The following is a 23,057-nucleotide window of genomic DNA, read 5'->3' as shown; positions in this document are numbered from 1 at the left end:
GCCTACCTGCCTATGTATCATGCTAAAATAGGAGATGACCTGTCAAGAGTTTTTTGTAATATTTTGCCATTGGAAAATTGCATGTTACTGCATAATGAGAAGCTTCAGCTGGTTTTGTTGACTGATTTTAGACAAAATTCTCAACGATGTAGGTTTGTGTGATTTTTTTTACACTGCCTAGATGTGATCATTGCTGTAAGGTAGAGAACGTTGCTGCATTCACTTTTAAAGTCACAAGCTCATGAGTACAACAGTTGGCCTGTCTCTGTTTAAACTCACAAGCCAGTCTTAGCTGTTCCCTGTAAGCCTGGTGAAAGCAGAATCTTCAATATAATCAGAGTAAAGTACTGTCGACATTTTGAGGATGTAACCCAGATTTTTTAACAAAGACCCTCATCTCAGAGGGGGTTGTCATTCCAACCAGAAAGGTAAGGTGGTTGTGTAAACAGGGTTGCATTGCTTTAATTTAGCTTTCAGGGAAAGCACCATCAAATCCAATCCCATATGTAAGTGTGTGGAATTATTAAAAAGAGAGAAAAACAACTGGCTACAAGATAAACATTTATCTGTAAAACCAAAATTTATAAATTTAGCTAGAGCTGTTACAAGAGGACACAAGCCAAGGGTTTTTTGTAATGTGCATCACAATCTTCTCAAACAGTATTCCTGATCCAAAAGAATGTTGCTCAGGTAACAAACTCAGCCAAAGGGAAATGGTTGAATAGGAAGAGAAGCTGCAGGTTTAACATTGCTGCAAACTGCCCCGTGCGAATCTGACCAATCAACTCCAGTGCTCAAATAAGAACATAGCTGTAAAAAAAATCTATGGATTTATTTACTTCTAGCTTATCCATATTAAATGTTGGCCTTTCACAGATTCAATTTTTCTTTATAATGAAAAATGCACCAAAGCTGCTTGTACACTTGGTGCAGTTGTTTATGGTCTTAAAACAATGTCAACTTTGTCCGAATGTCAATGAAGAAGTTGGTCCAGAGGCTTTATTTTTGTTATTTATTCTATTCAAACTTGGATGCAGAAATTACAACAGAAACTTTCAATTGTGTGATTAAAAGCAACCCCTCCACATGGGTTTATAACACTAATTTTCACAGCATAGCAGAATCATGTTCTATCGAAGTACCAACTTACAAATAACCGCACCAACAATAAAAGATCTTTTAAAATTTTTACACAACACAGTATTCTTTTTCCAAACATTCATTTGAGTATGCTTTTTCAAGGGCTGGCCAATAAAACTGAGTTTGACAATACATAACAGACACACAAGTATCCCCCAGGGCAGGATGTTTTACAAGAGCTAATATTCAAATAGGCTTTTGAAAAATGATATTAATTCAACCAAAATTATCTTTTGCAAGCTAGTAGTCTCTAGGTATGTGAATACAGACAGAAAGGATATATGCTCAAAGACTTCACATCATGAACATACTTGTTTCATGATTGGAGGAGTGCCCTTAATGGAAGATATTTCTCTAAAAATATTCTTCAACAAGTAGTGTTGGTTCAACACACTTATATAGATACGATTCCCTCTACCAATGCGATTTCCTGCCTTTGGGTATTGGTATAATCATAATAATCCACCCATCCTGTGAACTGCTTCACTACTAGTTCTGTCCTGGCCTTGCGTATGATCATTATGAGGTCAGTTACAGTTTGAGACCTTGGACAGGGTAGTTATAGATCTACAGAAACTAACCAATCATTTTCTTCACGTTAGCTAGTTATTTTCCTGTTTGTGAAATGTGTTTCACAAGCAGTTGATTTTGAAAGGCCTCTTGGCTGGGAGCCTCGGCACGTTGGCGTTGGAAGCTTGGCCGAAGCCCATCTGTGCTGCTTTACTTGTACATGGCATTGAAGCCACGGCCGATGATCATCCTCCGCACCTCGCTGGTGCCTGCCCCAATCTCATAAAGCTTGGCATCCCGCAAGTATCGACCCATGGGGTAGTCGTTGATGTATCCATTGCCCCCTGCAGGCAGAGAGAGACGAGGTAAAGAAGTGGCCCACTTCACTGCCAAAATGCTCCCTGCCTCAGGGTCCTTCCCCTTAAGACAGAAGGACAGCCAAACTGCCGACACACAGCCAGATTAAATCCACACACTGCGAGTAAAGCTAGCCAAAACTTACGAAGAACCACGGCTACTGTACTTCAACTTTCAACTCTGTGAATTATGATTTTGCTAAATCTGGACATGAATAAGCTCAGGGGGAAAAATAATACATTTCTCCTCTTGCACTGGCAAAATATTACTAGGACTACCTTTTTGGTCTGCCTTATGGTTTTACCATAAATCAGAAATGTGCAGTATGCACAGTCCATTTCAATGAACACCATTTTTGAATATTTTTCACAGAGAGTGTGTGTTAGCCCATTACCTATTTTCATAAAGATATTCCAAATTGCAAAACCATTCAATTTAAAGAGCGGGTGATGCTTATTTTCACAACTTATTTTCTGAAATAAGCACATAAGAACAGTTTAAGGAAATTAAACAATCCAGCAATATACCAGAATCAAAGTATTTGCTAAGGTTAATTGCCAAAGTTTAAGATTAAATTTTTAAAAATCTCAAAAAAAAATTCTCTGCTACAAAACACGACATTAGCCACAGCTGCTTTTCACTCCACACCCATCAAGCGCACACAGAGATTGGAGCTGGAGGAAAAGTCATGTGCAGCTTGTACAGGTAGGCTGTGAGAACCCCCCAACTGATCTGGTGCTTTGATGAGGGACAGAAGCACCGTCAACTGAGACTGTCCAAGCCTATATAGAATAGCGTTTTGAGGAACAGTCAATATGGGGTCTTTGGAATTTTGAATATGCAGTGCACAGAAGTTAGGCACTCACCAAGACATTGAATTCCATCCAGTGCAACCTGAGTGGCATTTTCTGCGCAATATAGGATGACTCCAGCACAGTCCTACAATAAGACGACAAATCAATTCTGAACAGCCTAATAACATTAACATTTCATTGCTGCAAACAACCTCCTAACAGGGGTTCAAATCACAGCAAAAATATTTATGTTGTGTTCCCACTCAAAGCTGCATCATCTTAGTAAAAGAATTTCCTAGGCTTGGGGACAAAGTGTAGTCATACTGGAAAATTATACATACTGGCACATAATTTCACAAAAGTTAGTGTTGTTGCAGGGTCTCACCATGGCGTTGAAGTGGCCCTTATCGCAGGCGCGAGCTACATTGTACACATACTGCCGGCATGAACTCAACCGTGTGTACATATCCGCCATCTTGCCTTGTAGAAGCTGGATCGGAGGGAGGTACATTCAAACAAGTTCACAAGTGATCAGAGAAACAGGTGTCCAAAGGCGACACAGCATACTAGGGTACTTGCATTAAGGCACTCTAGTTAGCATTCTAGCAATTTTCACAGCTGAGAGTCACCTATTTTCCAGGTCCACTTAGGCAGCACAGTTTCTTCCATCTGCTGCTGTTAGAGTTGTATAATCATGACTGGTAGTGGTCATTATTGTTCAGTAAGTAGTAATTGCAGGAAATGTAGGAAAAAGGTGATGTAATTATTGTAGTCCACTGCTCTTCCACCCTACTTCCCCACTTCACACTCACACTCAGTGCTCAGATACAGACATCAAATTGCAGCCACTGTATTAGCCAACGGCAGTTCAAAAGTAGTGGCTCCACGTCACTTGAGCTCTGTATTTGTTCCTTGGCTAGGATATAGCTGGGCTTTAACAGTAACTGCAAGCCTTTTGTTATCTGCAGGGCTATAAGCCTGCAGAGACAACTGCATCAGGTGGCTCACAGCTTCCTTAGGGATGAGCATGTGGTACTGTGTGCTAAATACTCACCCAAATGCACATTGGGATGAGAGTGTGGGGTCAAATGAGTTTTAATAATCTTTTCATAATTTCTTATAATTATAATATGTAAAATGAACTGTTCAAAACAGAATAAACAATACACGGTTGTGTCACTTGTTAAAAAATGAATATTACTAGCAATTCTATCAACTTGGCATACAAATTTGAATGAATACTAAATGCGAATTATCCAAATGACATTTATCATCTGAGCTTTGCCCGGTTCTGGCTGCTTGTCCAACCTGGAAGTGGCCAATCTTCTGTCCAAATGCTTCTCGGATGTGCATGTAAGGGATTGCATGATCCAATACAGACTGCATGATGCTGGAGGACATAAAAAAGGGAAAAAAGATTGACCATTGGCCTTGAGGTTCTCTTAACAGCCACAGAACCAAACTGATTTAACAATACCATATACTATATAACATGTTGAAGCAGCAATTGCACCTCCTTGAAAGGGGTTGTTCCATCTCAGATCAGACAAATGAGCACTGTGTTTGGGAGAATTATACTTCGGTGTTAGTTTCAACATTTTTCACATAGTCATATAGTCAAATCGTGTAAACAAATAAAATGTTTTTTTGCAGGATTCTTGGCAGATTTTTATATATAGGAGCCCAGTAAGATCCAAAATGGCCACAGTTGGGATCCCAAAAGAACAAGAGCTTTTATAATGTCCTTCATGCAAGCTTTGGCAAGGCAATTTACATGAGTTTAACATCAATGTCTACACTAATATCATTAAATACACAGGAACTGCCTTGACTCTTAAAGGGGTGATAAACACTAACCCCGCGTTCACACAGCAAGCAACGCGATAGACCTGTTGCCGGAAGTCAATTCATTCTCTGTAGCTGAGTGACGGCCAACAACCCGAGTTGGATCAGTTGGATCATTTGTCTTCTCCGTAACCGCATAAGAACACTCAAGTCCTATTCAGTTTATTTTGCTAAAAATGCCTTTGCTGGTCTTAGCAAAATAACAAATCAAAGTAATTTGCTGACATAAAACAGCAATTAATGCCAGCTTGATCGGAGGTGGGTCCCTGTTCAGAACAGTGAAAAACACTGGATTTTTTGACAGGCTTGATTATTTTCCCCCTCACTGGCTCCGCCTACGTGCCTATGATGCATTGCCAACAGGTTCTATTACCCCTCCCTCCTCCCCCCTTCCCTTTGTGCTCTCATTCTCAACCCCAAATCACATCTTTTAACTTTGTGAAGTGGGCAGAGACAGGCCAAAAACTGGTGTTGCTATACACTTTAAAACCCCTGTTCCAGACACGCTGTGAGCGAGCGAATGCCTGACGATATCGCTTTGGAAAGTATCCTGCCAGGATACTAGTGTCGTAGAGTCACAAAATGGGAAGCACTTATCTTACAGAGTGGACGTTCACTTTATTTTGCGCTCTTTCCCCTGCCCTTTCCCATTCGTTTCAGGATAAAATTGAGTGAGTAGTACCTAAATCGTATTACAGAAAATAATTAGCCTAATTTTTAAAAATACTGTCGTAGTCAGATCAGTTCTGATAACAGTACCCACTTACTTGCTGACCAAACAATCCCCAGCCATGCAGTTTCTAATTAGTTTGGGTCCTTGTATAAATTATCTGGTGAAAATGTGGTCATTCAAACGTTGTATCACAACAAAGTGTCAAATAACAAAATTTGAATTAATGGCATATAGACAGTGCTTAGTATGTGTGAGTAACTTGGGATGAGAGTGTGGGGTCAAATGAGTTTTAATAGTCGTTTTATAATTTTGTTTTTTTATAAAATGTGTTTTTCATTAGATCTCATTTCTTTTTGTACTGTGTTTGTTAGGAGTAAGTGATAATAGTAATTCATATATAAATGTAGGTTTTGACATACATGCATATACATAAATGCATGCAAACACACATAGCCTACATTCTTAAAGAAATACATGGATTCAATTATTTTTCCTTCACCATGAATGACAAATAAATGAAAGTGTATGTCATATTTTTAAATGGAAGTGTTTTAAATGGGTTATTGTACACGACAGAACTACTAATTGTTTGTATGTCGGTAGAGGATCTATAGGCCTTGGTTAAAAATGTGGCGTTGCAGGGTAGCTACAGTAACCTAGATAAAAAGTAGTTACCAGTACAGGTGCAGCGGTGAATGTGAACCCTTTTGACTTAAAGAAACTCGATATACCTGGCCTGAAGAAGTCATTATATTGTGCCAGTTTCTATACAACCGGCAAAGATACCTACCAAACCAAATCGCAACAGAGATTTTGGAGCTTAATTTCGGAGGCGTCTGCATTAACATTATACACTCTGACCGTCGTCTCTTTAACAAGGTAGCTAAATTTAAAATGCCGAAAGTGGAACTATTTGGATTTCAGAAATATGAGTTTCCCGCAATGATTTTTCAGATACAAAAACAGTCGTTTAAATGTTTTATTTTTAGTCAGCCAGCAAGCCCGTGCAATGAGTTAGAGGTTTGCTTCAGTCCGAGGGGGGATTTAAACCTGGGTCTGTCACTCATCCAAAAAGTTCCTTAGGCAAACACGCTACCCAGTGAGCTATGAGGGAAGTGAATGTTGGGGCTGCAAAGTTTTGTTCGTTTAAATGTGTGACTTGTAGATATGTCCATTTTGTGTGTGTATCCAATGTTTTTATTGGCTTATGTCCAATGGGGCAATGCATTCTTTGTTGGCCTGGAACATTTGTGATAATGTAATTGGGTAGGAGGAGGAGGAGTAGCCATTACATTACAGGCATTTAGCAGACACTCTGATCCAGAGTGCCTTGCATAACTTTTACATAGCATTTACATTGCATCCATTTATACAGCTGGATATATACTGAAGCAATGCAGGTTAAGTACCTTGCTCAAAAGTACGTGTTCTACCTGCGAATCAAACCCTTGACCTTCAGGTTGCAAGACCACTTCCTTACCCATTATAATACACTGTCGCCCACATAATGTCACTTGAGCATGAATGAAATACAAAAGTTCAAATGCCATTCCACCAATAGCAACACTTTTGAGACGGAGTACACCCGCAAAATGTTGCTGAAATAGAGACAAAGTGAGCGATGAAACCAAACTGAACCACATCGCACTGTATGTTAGTTGTCCCAATTCAAAATAAAATGCATAGCACTGCACACAATTACAGTCTTGATTTTAATGATTTCATTAACTGAATACACAGAGAGTTTGCAATATTTTATTATCGAAGAAACATTTTATTCATAATGTTTTATCGCAGTTAAAAATGTATGGTCATAACATACATTCAAAAAGTGCAAGCCACAGCACAGAATCACAGAGCCACACAGTGAGAGAGACAGAGTGCTTGGGAGCGTTGGCTCTTTTCGAGTGTTATCACAGCGAGACCCGAGGCACTCTGCCTGGACCTGAACCAAACATGAATGGAGAGTTCAAACGGACTGAAACCTGGTCGGGTCTTGGGATTTGGGTTTCTGCAGAACTCACAAAGGCCTCTGCTTTCGAGCACAAAAGTTGTTCCCAACCTCTAATGAATATTTACAAAGCAGACCTGCAAAGTCCCCCCCACTACCATGTCACTGATTTCTGTTTCTGAATTTTAAAAAAGCGATTTAAAAAAAAGAGTCGAAATTTGAATATCTTTATTTGAAAGTTCTGATATTTCAATACATATGACTTTTCCTTGTAAAAAGGAAAAAACCCAGTTCTGCTCATCCCTATCCTCTATCATGTAAAATATGTCCTATGCATATACTTAGTTTGACTATGCAGCTATTTGTATCATCACTATTCCTTTAAACAATTATACCTGCATTTACTGGCCCAAAGGACCCCAGCCAAACTACTTGGGAGTACACAAGCCAAGCTTAAGATTAATTCAGATGGATGGACAAAGAACATGTAAAAAATATATTTTGATTACAAAATGCATCTCAATGAGTGCTGTCTGATTTGAGATGGAATACCCCAAATAGAGTGAACGGCCTACACGCATTCACAGTATAAAATTGAATTTATCGATTTGGCAAATTCTCTCCTCCAGATTGAATTACAAGCCTATTATTACGGAATAAAGACAACAGACATTAAATGCATAATCACATAGGAATAAAATATACAGGACCATACTACGGATGTGAACAATTTATCGATTCATCGACAGTCATTCGCAAGCATGCATGTCAAATGTTAAATTAAATCATCGAAAATCATTACATCTTAAAAGAAATGTATTCTCAAACTGTTCAAACTAAAAGATCACCACATCAAATACAATCATTCTGCAAAAAATATATCAATGCCCATTTCTTCATTTTAAAAATGTTTTGATCTCGTGATCTGCACTGATTCAAGTGGCATGATATTAGCGGTATCCTACATCTAACAGTTAAAAAAGTGTTTGACGGTAATTGCCCATTTCAGACAGCAACTAGTCAAAGGTCAGAAATGTGTGTTATTCACATTCCTAGACCACACAATAACAGCAAACGAGCATCAAGCTGAATAATGGTATAGAACGAAGGGTACACCAACCACAGTGCCCAAAAATGATCAAGAGGAATTTGCCTCATACTAACATCATACTCATTTTATCTTCATACACTCACCCCAAAGGGCCAGCTGAAAGCACCAGTCTTTCCAGATCCAGGCCACTCATCAGGACATACACGCCTTTGTTGAGTCGGCCCAGGACGTTCTCCCCTGAGAAACACAGTTTTGTTTCAATAAGTACCTGCCTACAACCTAAGAAAGCCAAGGGAGTGGGGACCCAGCTGGCTAAACAGCAACACGGGTGGCAACACTACATCATAGGGGGCGAGTGTCTCAGTATTCCCATTAAGGGAAGAAATTCCAGCAAAATTAATGGACATTTGTTGGCGGGGTGTAGTTGCATGAAATATGCGTAATATGGTACTGCAGATGGGCACAAGAACAATGAAAGCAATTTTTGCTGCGAGACAAAAAATGCTATGAAGAGCGAGGCCAAACCTGAAGACAAAATCCCCAATCGGAAGGCAAACAAGACAGAGAGGGGAAGTATAAAGCCTGACAATCAGAGAGGAGAAATGCTTCTGTCCTGAACCTGCCCTGAAGCCTGCATATCATCCCCATACCTATCAGTGTAATTCTAGGGACAATCGTCTCCGTGTTTATTGGGATGAAATGTGAGAGATGGAGGGGAAGTGGAAACAGAATGCAAATGAAGCCAGTGTTAAAAGAGAATAAATATCAGAAGCAATAAAATCGTCTTTATCTGCACATCCTCGCAATTACAAGGGAAACAGTTTTGGTTAGCATCTGAACACGCCAACGTTAAAGCTGGTCTCCACAGTGCGCCAGCCAGGAGCCTTGATAATGACAGGGGGGAAGCAAGTGGCAACAACAGCTTTCTGGGTCAAGAGGTGCCGGCTTGGCTGGAGGCCAGGCGTGGCCCAAAAAGATGTGGAAGACTGAGGAAGGATGGCTCCACTGCTACACTCTGCCAGCACCGGAGTTTTAATGAGATATCTTTCGTCTGCGCTGGCAAGTCCTTTTTAGACGAAGGGCTGCTCTACAACAGAGCGCAGTTGTTCAGCAGATTAAAAATGTATGGCATGAGGGATGATGCAGCTGTCGGCATGGTAACATGATCAGCACGCCTGCCTTTCAGTTTGCCTGTTCAGTGGATACCATCATCTAACAAGAATCAAAAATGAAAATACATTTTTTTAAAGAATAAGCCTGACCTCACAGTGAACATGATTTGTGACTCCAGAGAAAAGGAGGAAAAAAAGGCTTCTCTAAAGGTGAAAACCCCTCCACATTTCACTTCATATAAGCACTCATGATGCACAAAAGAACATACAACCCACTTCTTACCAACTAGAAATAGTTGGTTAGGTACGCTAGCTTTCAGCTTGTTGGTGCTATCATTGCAAATAAGTTTCTAGCAGGCTTCCAATAGTAAGATGATCTCTAAAATCTCTTTAGATTTTGTGGCGTCAAAAGGCCAATAGCTGCATCACAGCACATGTAAAAAAAAAATAAATAAATAAATAAATAAAGCGTTCAAAACAACCCCAACCAAATTAGTTTACACAATCCCAAACAACCCCAGGTGTGTGCAAAAGAGAACTGAAACTGGTCTAGTGTGAATTCCCATGAGGATTGAGTAATTTATACAAGAACACACCTGGAACTATGCAGTCCTCGAAGATGAGCTCACAGGTGTTGGATCCTCGCATCCCAAGCTTGTCTAGCTTCTGGGCAGTGCTGAACCCAGGCATGCCCTGGAAAAAGGGAAGGAGAGAATAGTGGGAATGGAGACAGGGGAGCAAGTGCCAAAGGCACTGAGGTTGCAACAACAGGCTGCATATTTATTATGTCCAATTTTGGCCCTGTCATCACTTTATTTGTTTTCCAACCGAAATACCCTCATTGGTGTTGTTTTCTTTGTCAGCAGGGGAAGAGCAATGGAGAATGTTCATTCTCAGCCATATCTAAAGTTTGACATTTAAAAAAAATGTTATTAATGGTATCATCATAGAGAATTTAAGAGAGTAGCCATCCTGGATTATGCCACACTTGATTTTGCGGTGTGATTTTTTCCAGATTTGGCACTGATTGTTGCTAAACTGGCCTCATGGTGGCACTCTAAATACTTTTCTTGCCCAGCTTTTAAATGTTCATAACAAATGACATTGCAACACAGAGGTCTGGGTTCCTTGTCCAAGTCTAAATTAATTGCAACGTCAAATCAAATTTCTTTGGCAAGCACTTTTTACAGAGAACTGCCAGAGTAACTATTGAGAATTGGGCAAAACCCAGTCCTGAATCCCTAAAAGGTAAACAGTGAGGTAAATAAAAACTCCCCAGTCAGAAGAAATCTCGGAAGGAACCCAGTTATACAGGCTACAGCTACTGTGGAGGTAGAATGGATGAACAGGAAAAGGAAAGGAAAGGTTGCTATATCAATAGATGGCTGAAAGAGCCTGAATAGGATATGATAAAGTGAATCGGGCACCCCATTTGGAAGACTACACTTATTAAGGGCTAAAACCAGTATGCCTGTTTTGAGAGTCAGTCATGGTAATAATAAATAATCTATATAACCAAATTAATGCATAACCATTAATGAAAGTAAAATAAAATTTTATTCTCCAGCAAAAAAGAGGTGCTTATTGTGCATACTTGTAAGTATATGAACAGACATACATGCACTGTACATGCAAAGTGACATATTTATATAATTGGAGAATTACATGTCAGTGCATGTGTATATGGAACAGGGGTTATGCTGATTTCAGGTCAGGGATTCAGTGAGCTACATGGGTAGGGGTTAGAGTCAGTAGGTAGGTAATTTCTCACCTTCTCCACGATGAAGGCAGTGATGCCACGAGCCACAGCTTCAGGTTCAGTCTTTGCATATACAACTAACACATCAGCGTCTGGCCCATTGGTGATCCAGAACTTATTTCCGTTGAGAACATAGTGGTCGCCTAGGGAACAAAAAAAAAACCCAGAGCTGAGCATTTCCTGTGACTGAAACCGGAAATGTACAGAGACCTTGTGTTGGTTTGTAATATTCAGCCATTTGACAATGCTACATTAATCCAGTGTTTACTGTGGATTACTGTGGTGGATGGATTTGGAGGAAGATACAACACGCTTATTTCCTCTGCAGGCCACTCTATTTACTGCATATGCATATTTTAATACTGAATGACTTGTGGTTTCAAGGAGTCTACACATATTAATAAATATATAAAGATCCTAATCCAGTGATTAGCACCTTTGCCATTCAGAATGCCTTACAATTACATATTTTGGGTCCGATACCATTTCTAATGTCTGTGACCGCAACCTCACATCTCTTATGCTGGAAATTATTTGTGATGACTGTAAATAAGAGCAGAAAATGCAAAAAAAATAAAAAATTAGAAAATAGAAATTTTTTATTTATTGAAAAAGGAGAGCAGACTTCCTTTTTTATTTATTTTTTGCCTTACTTAGACATAAGCAGATAGAGGAGAGATCACGGCTCAGAAGATGCCACATAGCAGGGGAGAAAAACGCCCACCCGCGAGCGGCACTTGCATGAGGCTCAAAATTCTGCTGCCCGACGGACTGCGCCACACATCTCGCCGAATAAACTTTAACAAGCAGAATGAAAACGCTTGCAGAGAAGAACTTTCATTAACCCCTTTGTTCAAGCCCTCTAGAGGCCGGGATGTCGGCATCCTGAGATTGCTCAACTCAGACATTCATTGCTCCTGTATCCATTCTATGATTGGAAACAACATGTTCTAGTTTTATTAGTAAATGATACACTACAACACCAAATACAGAGTTTCTAAGTGCGACCATTGTTGCGTAGTTTGTCCATTTAACAAACACCCCCTGCTGGAATCATCTGCAACTATACTGACAAACTGGACAAAAGTGTATATCAAGGAATTCATACAAATATTCTTTCAAGACCAAAAAATTGTATTCCATCATAGCAATACAATAAAGCCAACAATAGAATTGAACAATCTCATAATGCTGGCATCATGGCCACTAGGTGTTTGCACGAACAAGTTAATGACTCACCTGTGTAGCTGATGTTGTAATTGTGATTTTGTTGCTTCAAAGTTAGACTTTTTACATGTGTAATGTACACTTTACCCCCTGCATGCATTTTTGTGTTTGTGGGTGCATGTGTCTACATCCAAACTCACAAAGTTCAATACTGGCCCAGCTGACAGGCCAGGCCAATGTCAACCTCTACTTAATACACTGACATTTTTTGAAAAGCATATTCAATGATAATTTTGAGTCAAAATTACTCATGACCAAAATGGGTTATAGCTTGAGGCTAAAAAATATGGTTGCTTGATTGAGGGCAGACTGTGGCTCACCTTCCTTCCTGGCCTTCAACTTCATGGAAACCACATCAGAGCCAGCATTGGGCTCACTCATAGCCAGGGCCCCAATATGCTCCCCTGTCATCAGCTGTAAGAGAAATGCATCAGTCGGTGCAGCTCCAATAAAAGAAATAACTTGACTTTGATGAATGTTATGCTTAATGTACTAATGGGAATTCTGCATCATGTAATAAATTATCCAAAATGGACATTGCCTGAAACAGGACGTATATCACATGAGTCATAAGCAGTAAAATATTATAGCTATACTTTCATATCCAGATTTGTCTACATGTGTGTACACCCATTTGTCAGCCTGCCTAACTGCACATTAGATCATTTGTGCTTCCATCTGTCTGCAAGTCTACATGTACACTACATTTCCAAAAATAAGCGGACACCTGAACATCACATCCATCTGTACTCGTTGAACATCTCATTCCAAAACCACATTAATATGCAGTTAGACCCCCCATTGCTGCTGTAATAGCCTCTACTCTTCTGGGAAGGCTTTCCAGTAGATTCTGGAATATGGCTGTGGGGATTTGCTTCCATTCAGCCACAAGAGCATTAGTGAGGTTGGGCGTAAGGCCTAGCTCACAGTCGGCAATCAAATTCATTGCAAAGGTGTTTGATGGGGTAGAGGGGTCAGGACTCTGTGCAGGCCAGGCAAGTTCTTCACCAAACTCAGCAAACCATTTCCTTATTGACTTGCGCATGGGGGCATTGTCATGCTGAAACAGGAAAACTGTTGCCACAAAGTTGGAAGCACACAATTCAGTAGAATATCTCGGTGTGCTGTAGTGACACTCTCTTCACTGAAACTAAAAGGCCTAGCCCAAACCATAAAAGCCCCAGCCCCAGTCCATTATTCCTCCTCCACCAAACTTTACAGTTGGCACTATCTAGGCCAGTCGTTGGCACTATGCATTCTGCCAAACCCCAATTTGTCTGCCAGATAGTGAAGCGTGATTATTCACTCCAGAGAACGCATTTCCACTGCTCCGGAGTCCAACGGCTGGGTGCTTTACACCACCCCAACCAATGCTTGGCAATGCGCATGGTGATCTTGTGTTTGGCTGCTCGGCCATGTAAACACATTTTATGAAGCTCTTGATGAACAATTCTTGTGCTGAAGTTGTTTCGAGAGGTAGTCTGGAATTCTGTTGTGAGTGTTGCATCCAAGGAACGATTTTTATGAGCTACAAGTTTCAGCGTTCAGAGGTCACATTCTGTGGTCTTGTGCAGCCTAACGCTTATCGCCTGAGCTGTTGTTGCATCCTATACTTTTCCACTTCACAATAACAACACTTACAGTTGACTGGGGCTGCTCTAGCAGGGTATAAATTTGACAAACTGACTTGTTGGAAAGGTGACATCCTATAACAGAGCCGAAGTCACTGAGCTCTTCAGTATGACCCATTCTACTGCCAATGTTTGTCAATGGAGATTGCATGGCTGTATGCTTGATTTTATGCACCAATTAGCAATGAGTGTGGCTGAAATAGCCAAAACCACTAATTAGAAAGGGTGTCCACATACTTTTGGAAATGTAGTGCATTTGTGTGTACATCTACTTTCTTGTACAATAATACATATCAACATACATGTCTGTGTGCACCTGCCAGTGTTCTCGTATGCACCTCCACACATATGTGGGATTGTGTCATGGTCTTATCCTAGTGTGCACAGATTTGTCAAATCTGAGCCTTTATATGGGTTTGTGTGATGGGCTGGTTGAACTTTGGGCATGTACGTTGATTTGCAATGGCGGGCTAGTCGAACCTTGGGCAAATATTTTTCCTTTTGTGCTTCATTGCCATGGCGCACCAACTGGTTGACGCAGAGATTGGAGTGCGCCCCATAGCTAAGTGCAACAGCAGCTGATACTCTCGTCATCTCCTCCATCACAATCACGTGATCCAGATAGCCCAAACCCGAGCCACCCAGCTCCACTGCCAACAGAGGACAAGAAAATAGACCTCCATCCAGTGAAAGACCATCATTATGCATGCATGTCGTCAGAAGGCCCAGGTTCTCAATTTATTCCACTCATTGAACTTTTGTCATGATCTAATGAGCTGTTCATGAAAATGCAATTACAGCCTTGTGTGGGCAGACCAAAGTTGTACACAGGCAATGACTGAACATCACTCCATAACCTCTGCTTCCACCATACCGCACAGAATGCTTCACATTTGAGAATTTCTAGTTACAAAGACAAATAATAAAGGATGAGATGAAAGGATGCCATGAGAGAACTACAAAGATGACTACAAGAAATTAACTGGAGGCAAAAAAGAGGCTCATCTGTGTTTAAGGAACATTGATCTGAGTCCAAAGCCAAATGAGAGGGTGTAGAGTGCCCTGAAGCTGGGGTGGATCGAGTTTCCCACTGCTCTTTCTTTTTGAACTTCCTTTTAAGATAAGGTTACAGGTAATGGCGGTATAAAACCAGGTTATCTGTATAATAGGATTTACTTTTGTATTCAATTCCAATTGTTTATTTGTTTGGTTAACTTTACCACACATATTGATTATTATTATACATAAATTCAGTGGGCTCCTGGAGACATCATGTTTTTGTGTTCCAAAGACTAACACAGATGTTCTCAACTTTGTTGCACACTCTTTATAACTTGCTGATTGCAATGTAATGAATGTAATGACATACCTGATAGGTACATGCAATACAAATATCATGGACTTCAAATCATGGGGATCATGACTTCAAAAAAATATTGTTATTTTTGACAATGACACCATTTTTGTTGTTTTGGCTCTGCACTCCATAATATTGGATTTGAAATTAAACAATGAATATGAGGTTAAAGTGCAGATTGTCAAATTTTAATACATAGCCTCCCCCCCCCCCCCCCCCCCCCGGCACTGCAGCGAAGCAAAAGCAATGGGACAAATTAACAATCTGAAATTGTTGAAGTAATTGTATTTAGTACTGGATTGCAAATCTGTTGTATTTAATGACTGCCTGAAGTCTGCAGTCCAAAGATATCACCAGATGCTAGATATATTCCCTCGGGATGCTCGGTTAGGCCTGTACTGCAGCCATCTTCAGTTCCAGTTTCTTTCTGGGGCATTCTGCCTTCAGTCTTGTCTTCAGCAAGTGAAGTGCATATTCATTTGGATTCAGGATGTGTGCTTGATTTGGCCAGTCAATAACATTTTACTTTTTGGTCCTGAAAAACTCCTTGGTTGTTCTAGCCGTATGTTTGCAGTCATTGTCCTACAGCAAGGTGAAGCACTGTTCAATGTGTTTTGAGGCATTAGGTTTCATCTGAGCAGGTTAAATGTTTCTGTAAACTTAAGAATTCATCTTTCTGCCGCCATCAGCAATCACATCATCAGTGAAGACAAGTGATCTAGTTCCAGTGATAGCCATACAAGCCCTAGCCATGTTTCACAGATGAGGGGATGCTTTGGATTATGAGCAGTTCATTTCTTTCTCCACACTTTCCCCTTTCAATCACTTTGGTAGAGTTTAATACTCATCACATCTGCCCAGAAGACTTTGTTCTAGAACTCAAGAAAAAAAAAAACTGTACTTTTTAGCAAATTCTAACCTGGCTGCTCTGTTCTTGAGGCTTACCAGTGGTTTGCATCTTGTGGTGAAGCATCCAAGTTTATGCTGGTGTAGTCATCTCTCTTGATGGTAGCCTTTGACACATCTATGCCTACATCCTCGGGAGTATCCGACAGTTGAAAATGGGTGTTTCTTCACAATTTATGGAATTCTTTGGTCATCCACTCCAAATGCAAACTGCACATCTATAATCAACTCTAGACCTTTTGTTTGCTTCTTGTGCATGAACTTATTAATGATGCAAAGACACACCACTGGCCAAGAAACACCTGAGCATCCAACTGTCCCATTAGCTCCCCTAAAATGAAGGGGCTATGCACATAAAGGGCTGTAATTCCTGCACGGATCACCAGATATTGTTGTAAATACATTGAAATTAAAGCCGACATGCACTTTAACCTCATCTTCATAATTTTATTTAAAATCCAATGTGCTGGAGTACAGAACCAGAACAACCAAAATTGTGATGCTGTCCCAATGCATTTGCATTTGACTATACACACACACACACTAGTACACATCATCAGTGGATATTAGCTTAGACAAAATGCTGCCTAGAGAAATGCATGGTTACTCAGATAAAATCATCATGGTCACATTTGTGCTACCAGCATATAGCCTATCTTTCGGTTATACAGCAAAACTAGCTGATAGCATGTGTGATAAACTAATGGAGCCAAGAGGGCAACAGGACAGGGTGCAATTGGCCAAAGCCGCCTTGTCACGGGAGGGATTATTTCTGTCAGTTTCCCTTCAAATTTATGTTGTTTAATTATCTGATACGTACCAGTACAAACAGCCAATATACTGACACCTAAATGATATTGATCTTATCACTGCCCTGGATGAACAGATCTAGTTCTCACCTGGAGCAGTGATCCCAAGGACTCCAAGATCACCCAACTGTCTCCAGAAATCCTACATCAAGACAAGAACAATAGATTGACTGTGCCTCATTCCTTAATATAAAATATTGCTTATGTGTTGGTTAGTTATGCAAAATAGTTCCACACCAAAATAGCATAATTAATGTTGTTGCCCATCTCATTCTACAGGATTCCAGCAGTATTCTTCCGGAAAAATCAAACGTGTTTGAAATCATCGGATCCTCCTTGACGTTTCAACGTCAAGGAGGCACCCGACTGAGTTGTTGACTTGCTCACACTATAAGATTATCTGTTCCAACCAAACGACCCATTCACTTTCGACAAGCAATTTTCTGCCCAATCGTAAAAAAAAAAAAGATTGGCAATGGCTAAATCAGGCTTAAAATTGTGTAGTGTGAGCCCGGCTTTAAAAGCATACTATGCAGGATTTTTACCTTGAAAATATTATACAATTACCGTGCTAAGGCATATCTATGCTGCACTGGCAATCTCTGTCTTTAAGCAGTATTGACAAATTTTTGCACCTATAAATGTAATTGTTATTCTAAAATAACAATTACATGTATGTTTGTTTGTTTGCTAGATACAGCCCAGATGCAGGCTGTACTTATTTAAAGTATAAAGTACAAGTTTCCATTCAAACAAATTGATTTCTCTCGAGCACCGCACAGGCATTCAAGACAAAGCAAGCAGATAAATCAAGTGAATTATATTAGCAAGCTGTTCCTGTCTGCAATCGCTTTTTACAACCAGGCATATTTCTTGAGGTTGAAAAATCACATAAAAGCACACAAGTCAGGTATTAGCACAAAAAATTATAATTTAAAACCAGAACGGTTTAAAAGGTCATTTTCTTTTCTTGTTTTCATGTGATACCACTGGTTCTTTCAGCTTACCCGCATCCCTTTGAACTCATTGCTCTTGTCGATCTCATCTGCGCTAGGGGCCAATTGCTCCTGAAAGAACCTGCGAACTGTTTGCCTGAGCTGCAGAGAGGACACAGTGGAAAAACAGACAGTCTTTTAATACCAAAAATGTGCTCTTCCATTAAGCAAAACAATACTGCCCCCTCTCCCAATAACTGCAAAAATTCCAGGATTTTATCTTATGAACAGCACTTAGGCTGTTAACGTGATGACACCTTAATCTTCTATTATTCTTCACGGCATTGTCTCCAAATCGGAGGACATGGTAAACCAGTTCAAATATTACATTATATTGGTTAGCAAATATTACAGAGCAGCATGTTACACATATACTTTCAAAATCTATGCACTTGTGTCATGTCAGATCTTTAATTATTGTCAGCTCAAGCTAGTTAGATTCATGATTTGGTAAATAGTTAGCAAGCAGTTTCCCAAAAACTCACAAGGTAGTTATACTAATGCTAATGAACCGTTATAAAGTCCACTAGGGTGCTAGCAGCTATTGCTATTGTTATCACTGTGAATAACAAAATGGAATAAAATGCATAAGATGCATTCACGTCTATAATGTTTTTGGGGAGAGACAACACAACTCCAGCCTGTGCAATCTATACCTCTGGCAGTTTGATAACTTGGCTATCTAGCTAAATTAGCCTGAGCCATTATCAGCAAATCAAGGACTAGATAAGCAAGGTAGTTAATTTGCATTAGCGTATCTAGGCAGCTACCTTGATTCTGCAGTGAAAGCAACTCAACCAAATTAGGCAATAACTCAAAACACTTTCCCTTATTTGAAAAAGCAAGTTCCTTTCCAGTTCTTATGCATTTCTGTGGGTACAACTACCACAGGACTAAATAAGAGTTATAAAGTAAAGGTTAACGAGATGTAATATGTAATTACCATATAATTACATAGGAAGTGTGGTTTAGTGTTTTCTACTGTAGCTTATGAAATTACCTTAATGTAAAATGTTCTGAAACATAAAAAAGCACCTCCTGCCCATTCGCACCATACATTTACTATATTGAAGTTTCAATAAAATTAGTTTCATAATACATTCATTGGACACAGCGATACTGTGTTCCATTGCATTTGAGCACAAATTATCTTCGTAAATATTATATTCAATGTCTACTCTGAAACCAAAATTATTATTTTCTATTCTGCAATTGTATTCATAATTCTTTGTAAAATTATAATTCAAAAGTATTTTAACACTGAATGACATTTATTTATTTGTGCACACAAGATATAAATTGTGCTCACTACTTAATGTAAATCATGCTCACAAAGTATAAATCGTGCACTCGACTTAATTTGATAGGTATGTTTACAGGTGTAAAAAGTGACCATAATTTACGTGCACCCAGTGTCTCCAGATGCGTCTGTGTGTACGGCCCTGTAGAGATCTTTAGAGAGTCTGGAGCTCAAAGTGAGAAAATGGCACACCAACCAAGAAAAACTGTTGTACAAATCCCAGTTACAGTACAGAATTGATATTACCCAAATGAATGAATGAATGAAAATAAATGACAGCAACAATAATAATACAAATATTTTGTAAAATGTAATCAAAACAAAAGGGTACATAAGGCAATTGGGGCAAAGGGGCCAGGTGCTATTAGCTATTCAAGATTTAAATTAAGTCGTATGATTCATCTCGCGCGCACGAATTTAAAAAAAAATAATAATAATAAAATAAATAAATAAAAATCCATGTCAGCCACCGGCCTCCGTAAGAACAGTTACTTGGGGAGAAACACTCTGAAATATGTGACGTAATAGACGCTTTCAACCAATCCTGGAGAGGCGTGGATAGCCACCCCAACATCTTGTTACGGCATCTTGCTTACTGCTTTGTAGTATTTTACTTTGCAGTACTATTGAATGACAATTCAATATACATCTACAATTATGTTGTGATACACTATTTAAAACCATTTTAATACCTTACCATACCTTAGCTTGAAGGTTAGCCAACTAACGTTAGTAGAACTTTCTAAAATATAGTATATCATATACTATGGAGAAGAAATTATCTAGCTTTCCAGAAATGTTGTATTTTTCTTCAACAAAGTTATTGCTGTAACCTCATCTTTCTTGTTAACGTTAGTTCTTGAGGCCTTATAGCCAACTGGCTAATTATAGTTATGGCTAGCAAATACATCTGCTGATAAAGGCATGATCTAATGCATGCCATCTAGTAAAAACCTGAAGTTCATCTGAACTTTGATCGGAGCTGCTGACATCCCTAATTGAACTATACAGCTTCAACATAGCTATAGTATAAGCAGATACGGTTAGCCGTGGACCACAGGAAGGCTAGCAGTCGTTCCGGCGACAGCTAATGGGGATCCAAAATAAAAAATACCAACACAATCACGAGAACAAACGTACTTTGTGTACAAGGCCCCTGGATCAGATGGAAGTTGTTTATAGATGAAACGCTCTTTGCATATTCAAATCAGGGAAGGCTACGAGGACTCTCTCAAGCAAGCAGCGATTGCAGTTTTGGGCGAGAAAAAGGCTCATGTTATAAAGTGCTGGTTATCAAGTTAGTAAGTAAACATCGATGAGCTTGAACGCACTCTTAGCTTGAAGGTTAGCCAACTAACGTAGAACTTTCCAAAATATATATAACAGTATATGGAGAGGAAAACATCTAGCTTTCCATAAATGTTGTATTTTTCTTCAACAAAGTTATTGCTGTAACCTCATCTTTCTTGTTAACGTTAGTTCTTGAGGCCTTATAGCCAACTGGCTAATTATAGTTATGGCTAGCAAATACATCTGCTGATAAAGGCATGATCTAATGCATGCCATCTAGTAAAAACCTGAAGTTCATCTGAACTTTGATTGGAGCTGCTGACGTCCCTAGTTCACCTATAACGTTTCAACATAGCTATAGTATAACTAAGCAGATACGGTTAGCCAGCTTCATTGGCTAGGTAACTTTGCTTGCATGCATTTCAAGCTACCTGGATCTGCTCGTCCGTCAACCCGTTCACAACATCATCAATCGGGACAGCAGAACCAGCGCAGCCACGTCTTGACACAGCCGAAGATATCCTCAGACCGAACTGCAGCGCTCTCTTCACCGCCAACATCGTGGTGAATCTTAAAAAACTGAAGCACCGACACCAGGGGTCAATGGATACTCTGGAAGGTCGGAAAATAACTAAATCGCAGAATATGGGTTAGCTAGTGCGCCATATTGAGAAGGGAAATTCTGTGACCTGGGGTCGGTCGGTTGGAAGATTTTCATAGGTCGTGTAATCTGCGTCAGATGACGAGCAGCGTGCATTGCAGCGAGCCTTGCCAAAGATAGTGAACGAATGAACAAGATGCGCATGTTATAACGGAAGTATGGAGGACGAACCTCAATTAGACCGGAGGACAGGGAACAAGAAAGTCCGGATTAACTAGTAAACAAAGCACGGCAGATGACTAAATCTTTAAACGTGAATATGCAAAATAAATTAATTCAACTAACGGCTTTGAAAAAGCTTCGCCAATTTATGACAACGATATTTGATTTAAATGGTTACAAGATTAAATATTGTTTTTATTTATGAAAATTGCAATAACATGACTGTTGGGGGACAATAAATAAACAAATTTGTGGCCAGTTGGTGCCAAGAGTCACCAAGAGTGCTAATGTGGACAGTCTGTTTTATGTAACTTGAAGGAAAACAATGCAGGGTTTTTTACTTGAAAGTATTATAAAATAACCATGCTAAGGCATATCTATGATGAACTGGAAATCTCTGTCTTTATGCACTTTCACCAAATTTATGCACCTTTAGCTGTATTTGTTATTCTAAAATGTATTCCGGACATTTCTGGGCATGGCGCTCTTTTCTGTATGGGTAATGGTGGGTGTGGTTTACAGAGCCAGTGGTTTGGGATCAGATGTGTTTGTTGCTATAGCTAGCTAGCAACTGTAATGGCCCAGATACAGCAAAGCAAAAACACAATCTGACGGGGCTCATTCAAGAATTGGAGTTACTTTGACCTTGGAATTGCTTTTCCTCTGTGGCATCAGCTGAGGTTTGCCAAGGGGATGAAAAGCGACACAGTGCTCGCTTGTTTTCTGTTGGACCTGTGGGTTACGTTTCCCCTAGTTATGCTGCTAGGGCATCGAGATATACAAGAACTGGAGACAGCTTCCTCTTACCAGTTTCATGAGAACTGTTCATTGGTGCATGAAGCCAATTCATGGAGGCTGCCATGTTTGCCTATGGGGCTTTTTGGCACCAAAGCATGTGCACTGGGTACCTAAACGTGAAGGATCCCGGTAAACCGATAAACACGGAGCAATGACAGGGGGGCGCACTCCGAGAGAGTTGTATGACAAACTATGACATTGCATCTAGTAGCTGGCTAGCTACAGGATTTCATGGAAGGAAACTAATGACTAATTGAGACAAGAACATATCTAATGTGGTTCCTAACATTTCTGCAAGTTTTGGTCTGCTAGCCAGCTAAATAACTACTGTGTTCGACAAGCAAGTTATTGAGCTTTCTAACTGGCTAGCTGCACCTAGCCAGATAACTGACAGTAGAACAGTTGTCGCACTGTTGCCTCACAGCAAGAAGGTCTTGGGTTCAAATCCCGGCCTGGGCCTTTCTGTGTGGAGTCTGCATGTTCTCCCCATGTTGGCATGGGTTTACCCCAAATACTCTGGTTTCCTCACACAGTCCAAAGACATGCAGGTTGACTGACTGGAGACTCTAAATTGCCCATAAGTATGAGTGTGTGTGTCCTGTGATAGATTGGTGACCTGTCCAGGGTGTATTCCTGACTCTTATCCAATGCACGCTGGGATAGGTATTGATAATGGATGAATGGAATAACAGTAGGATATTAGTAGCAATATCAAAAATACTAATGTAG

The 23,057-nt window shown here is 39.9% G+C and overlaps 1 protein-coding gene across 1 annotated transcript; it reads right to left on the bottom strand.

Annotated features, from left to right (window-relative positions):
- Positions 1 to 989: 989 nt before the first annotated feature.
- On the bottom strand, positions 990 to 21,407 carry ivd (isovaleryl-CoA dehydrogenase). The gene is made up of 12 exons (XM_035380396.1): positions 21,139 to 21,407; positions 18,130 to 18,219; positions 17,213 to 17,264; positions 14,531 to 14,700; positions 12,740 to 12,833; positions 11,205 to 11,335; positions 10,030 to 10,126; positions 8,465 to 8,558; positions 4,110 to 4,191; positions 3,187 to 3,291; positions 2,874 to 2,946; positions 990 to 1,994 (listed from the first exon to the last, which is right to left on the bottom strand). Exons 1-12 carry the CDS (start codon positions 21,265 to 21,267, stop codon positions 1,861 to 1,863), a joined length of 1,251 nt encoding a protein of 416 aa, XP_035236287.1. The 5' UTR covers positions 21,268 to 21,407; the 3' UTR covers positions 990 to 1,860.
- Between the last annotated feature and the right edge of the window lie 1,650 nt (positions 21,408 to 23,057).

This window comes from Anguilla anguilla, chromosome 1, assembly GCF_013347855.1.
Source record: "Anguilla anguilla isolate fAngAng1 chromosome 1, fAngAng1.pri, whole genome shotgun sequence".
In the NCBI taxonomy this organism is placed as follows: domain Eukaryota; kingdom Metazoa; phylum Chordata; class Actinopteri; order Anguilliformes; family Anguillidae; genus Anguilla; species Anguilla anguilla.
Note: the sequence above shows the minus strand (reverse complement) of the source record. Positions and strands in the feature narration are given on the sequence as shown.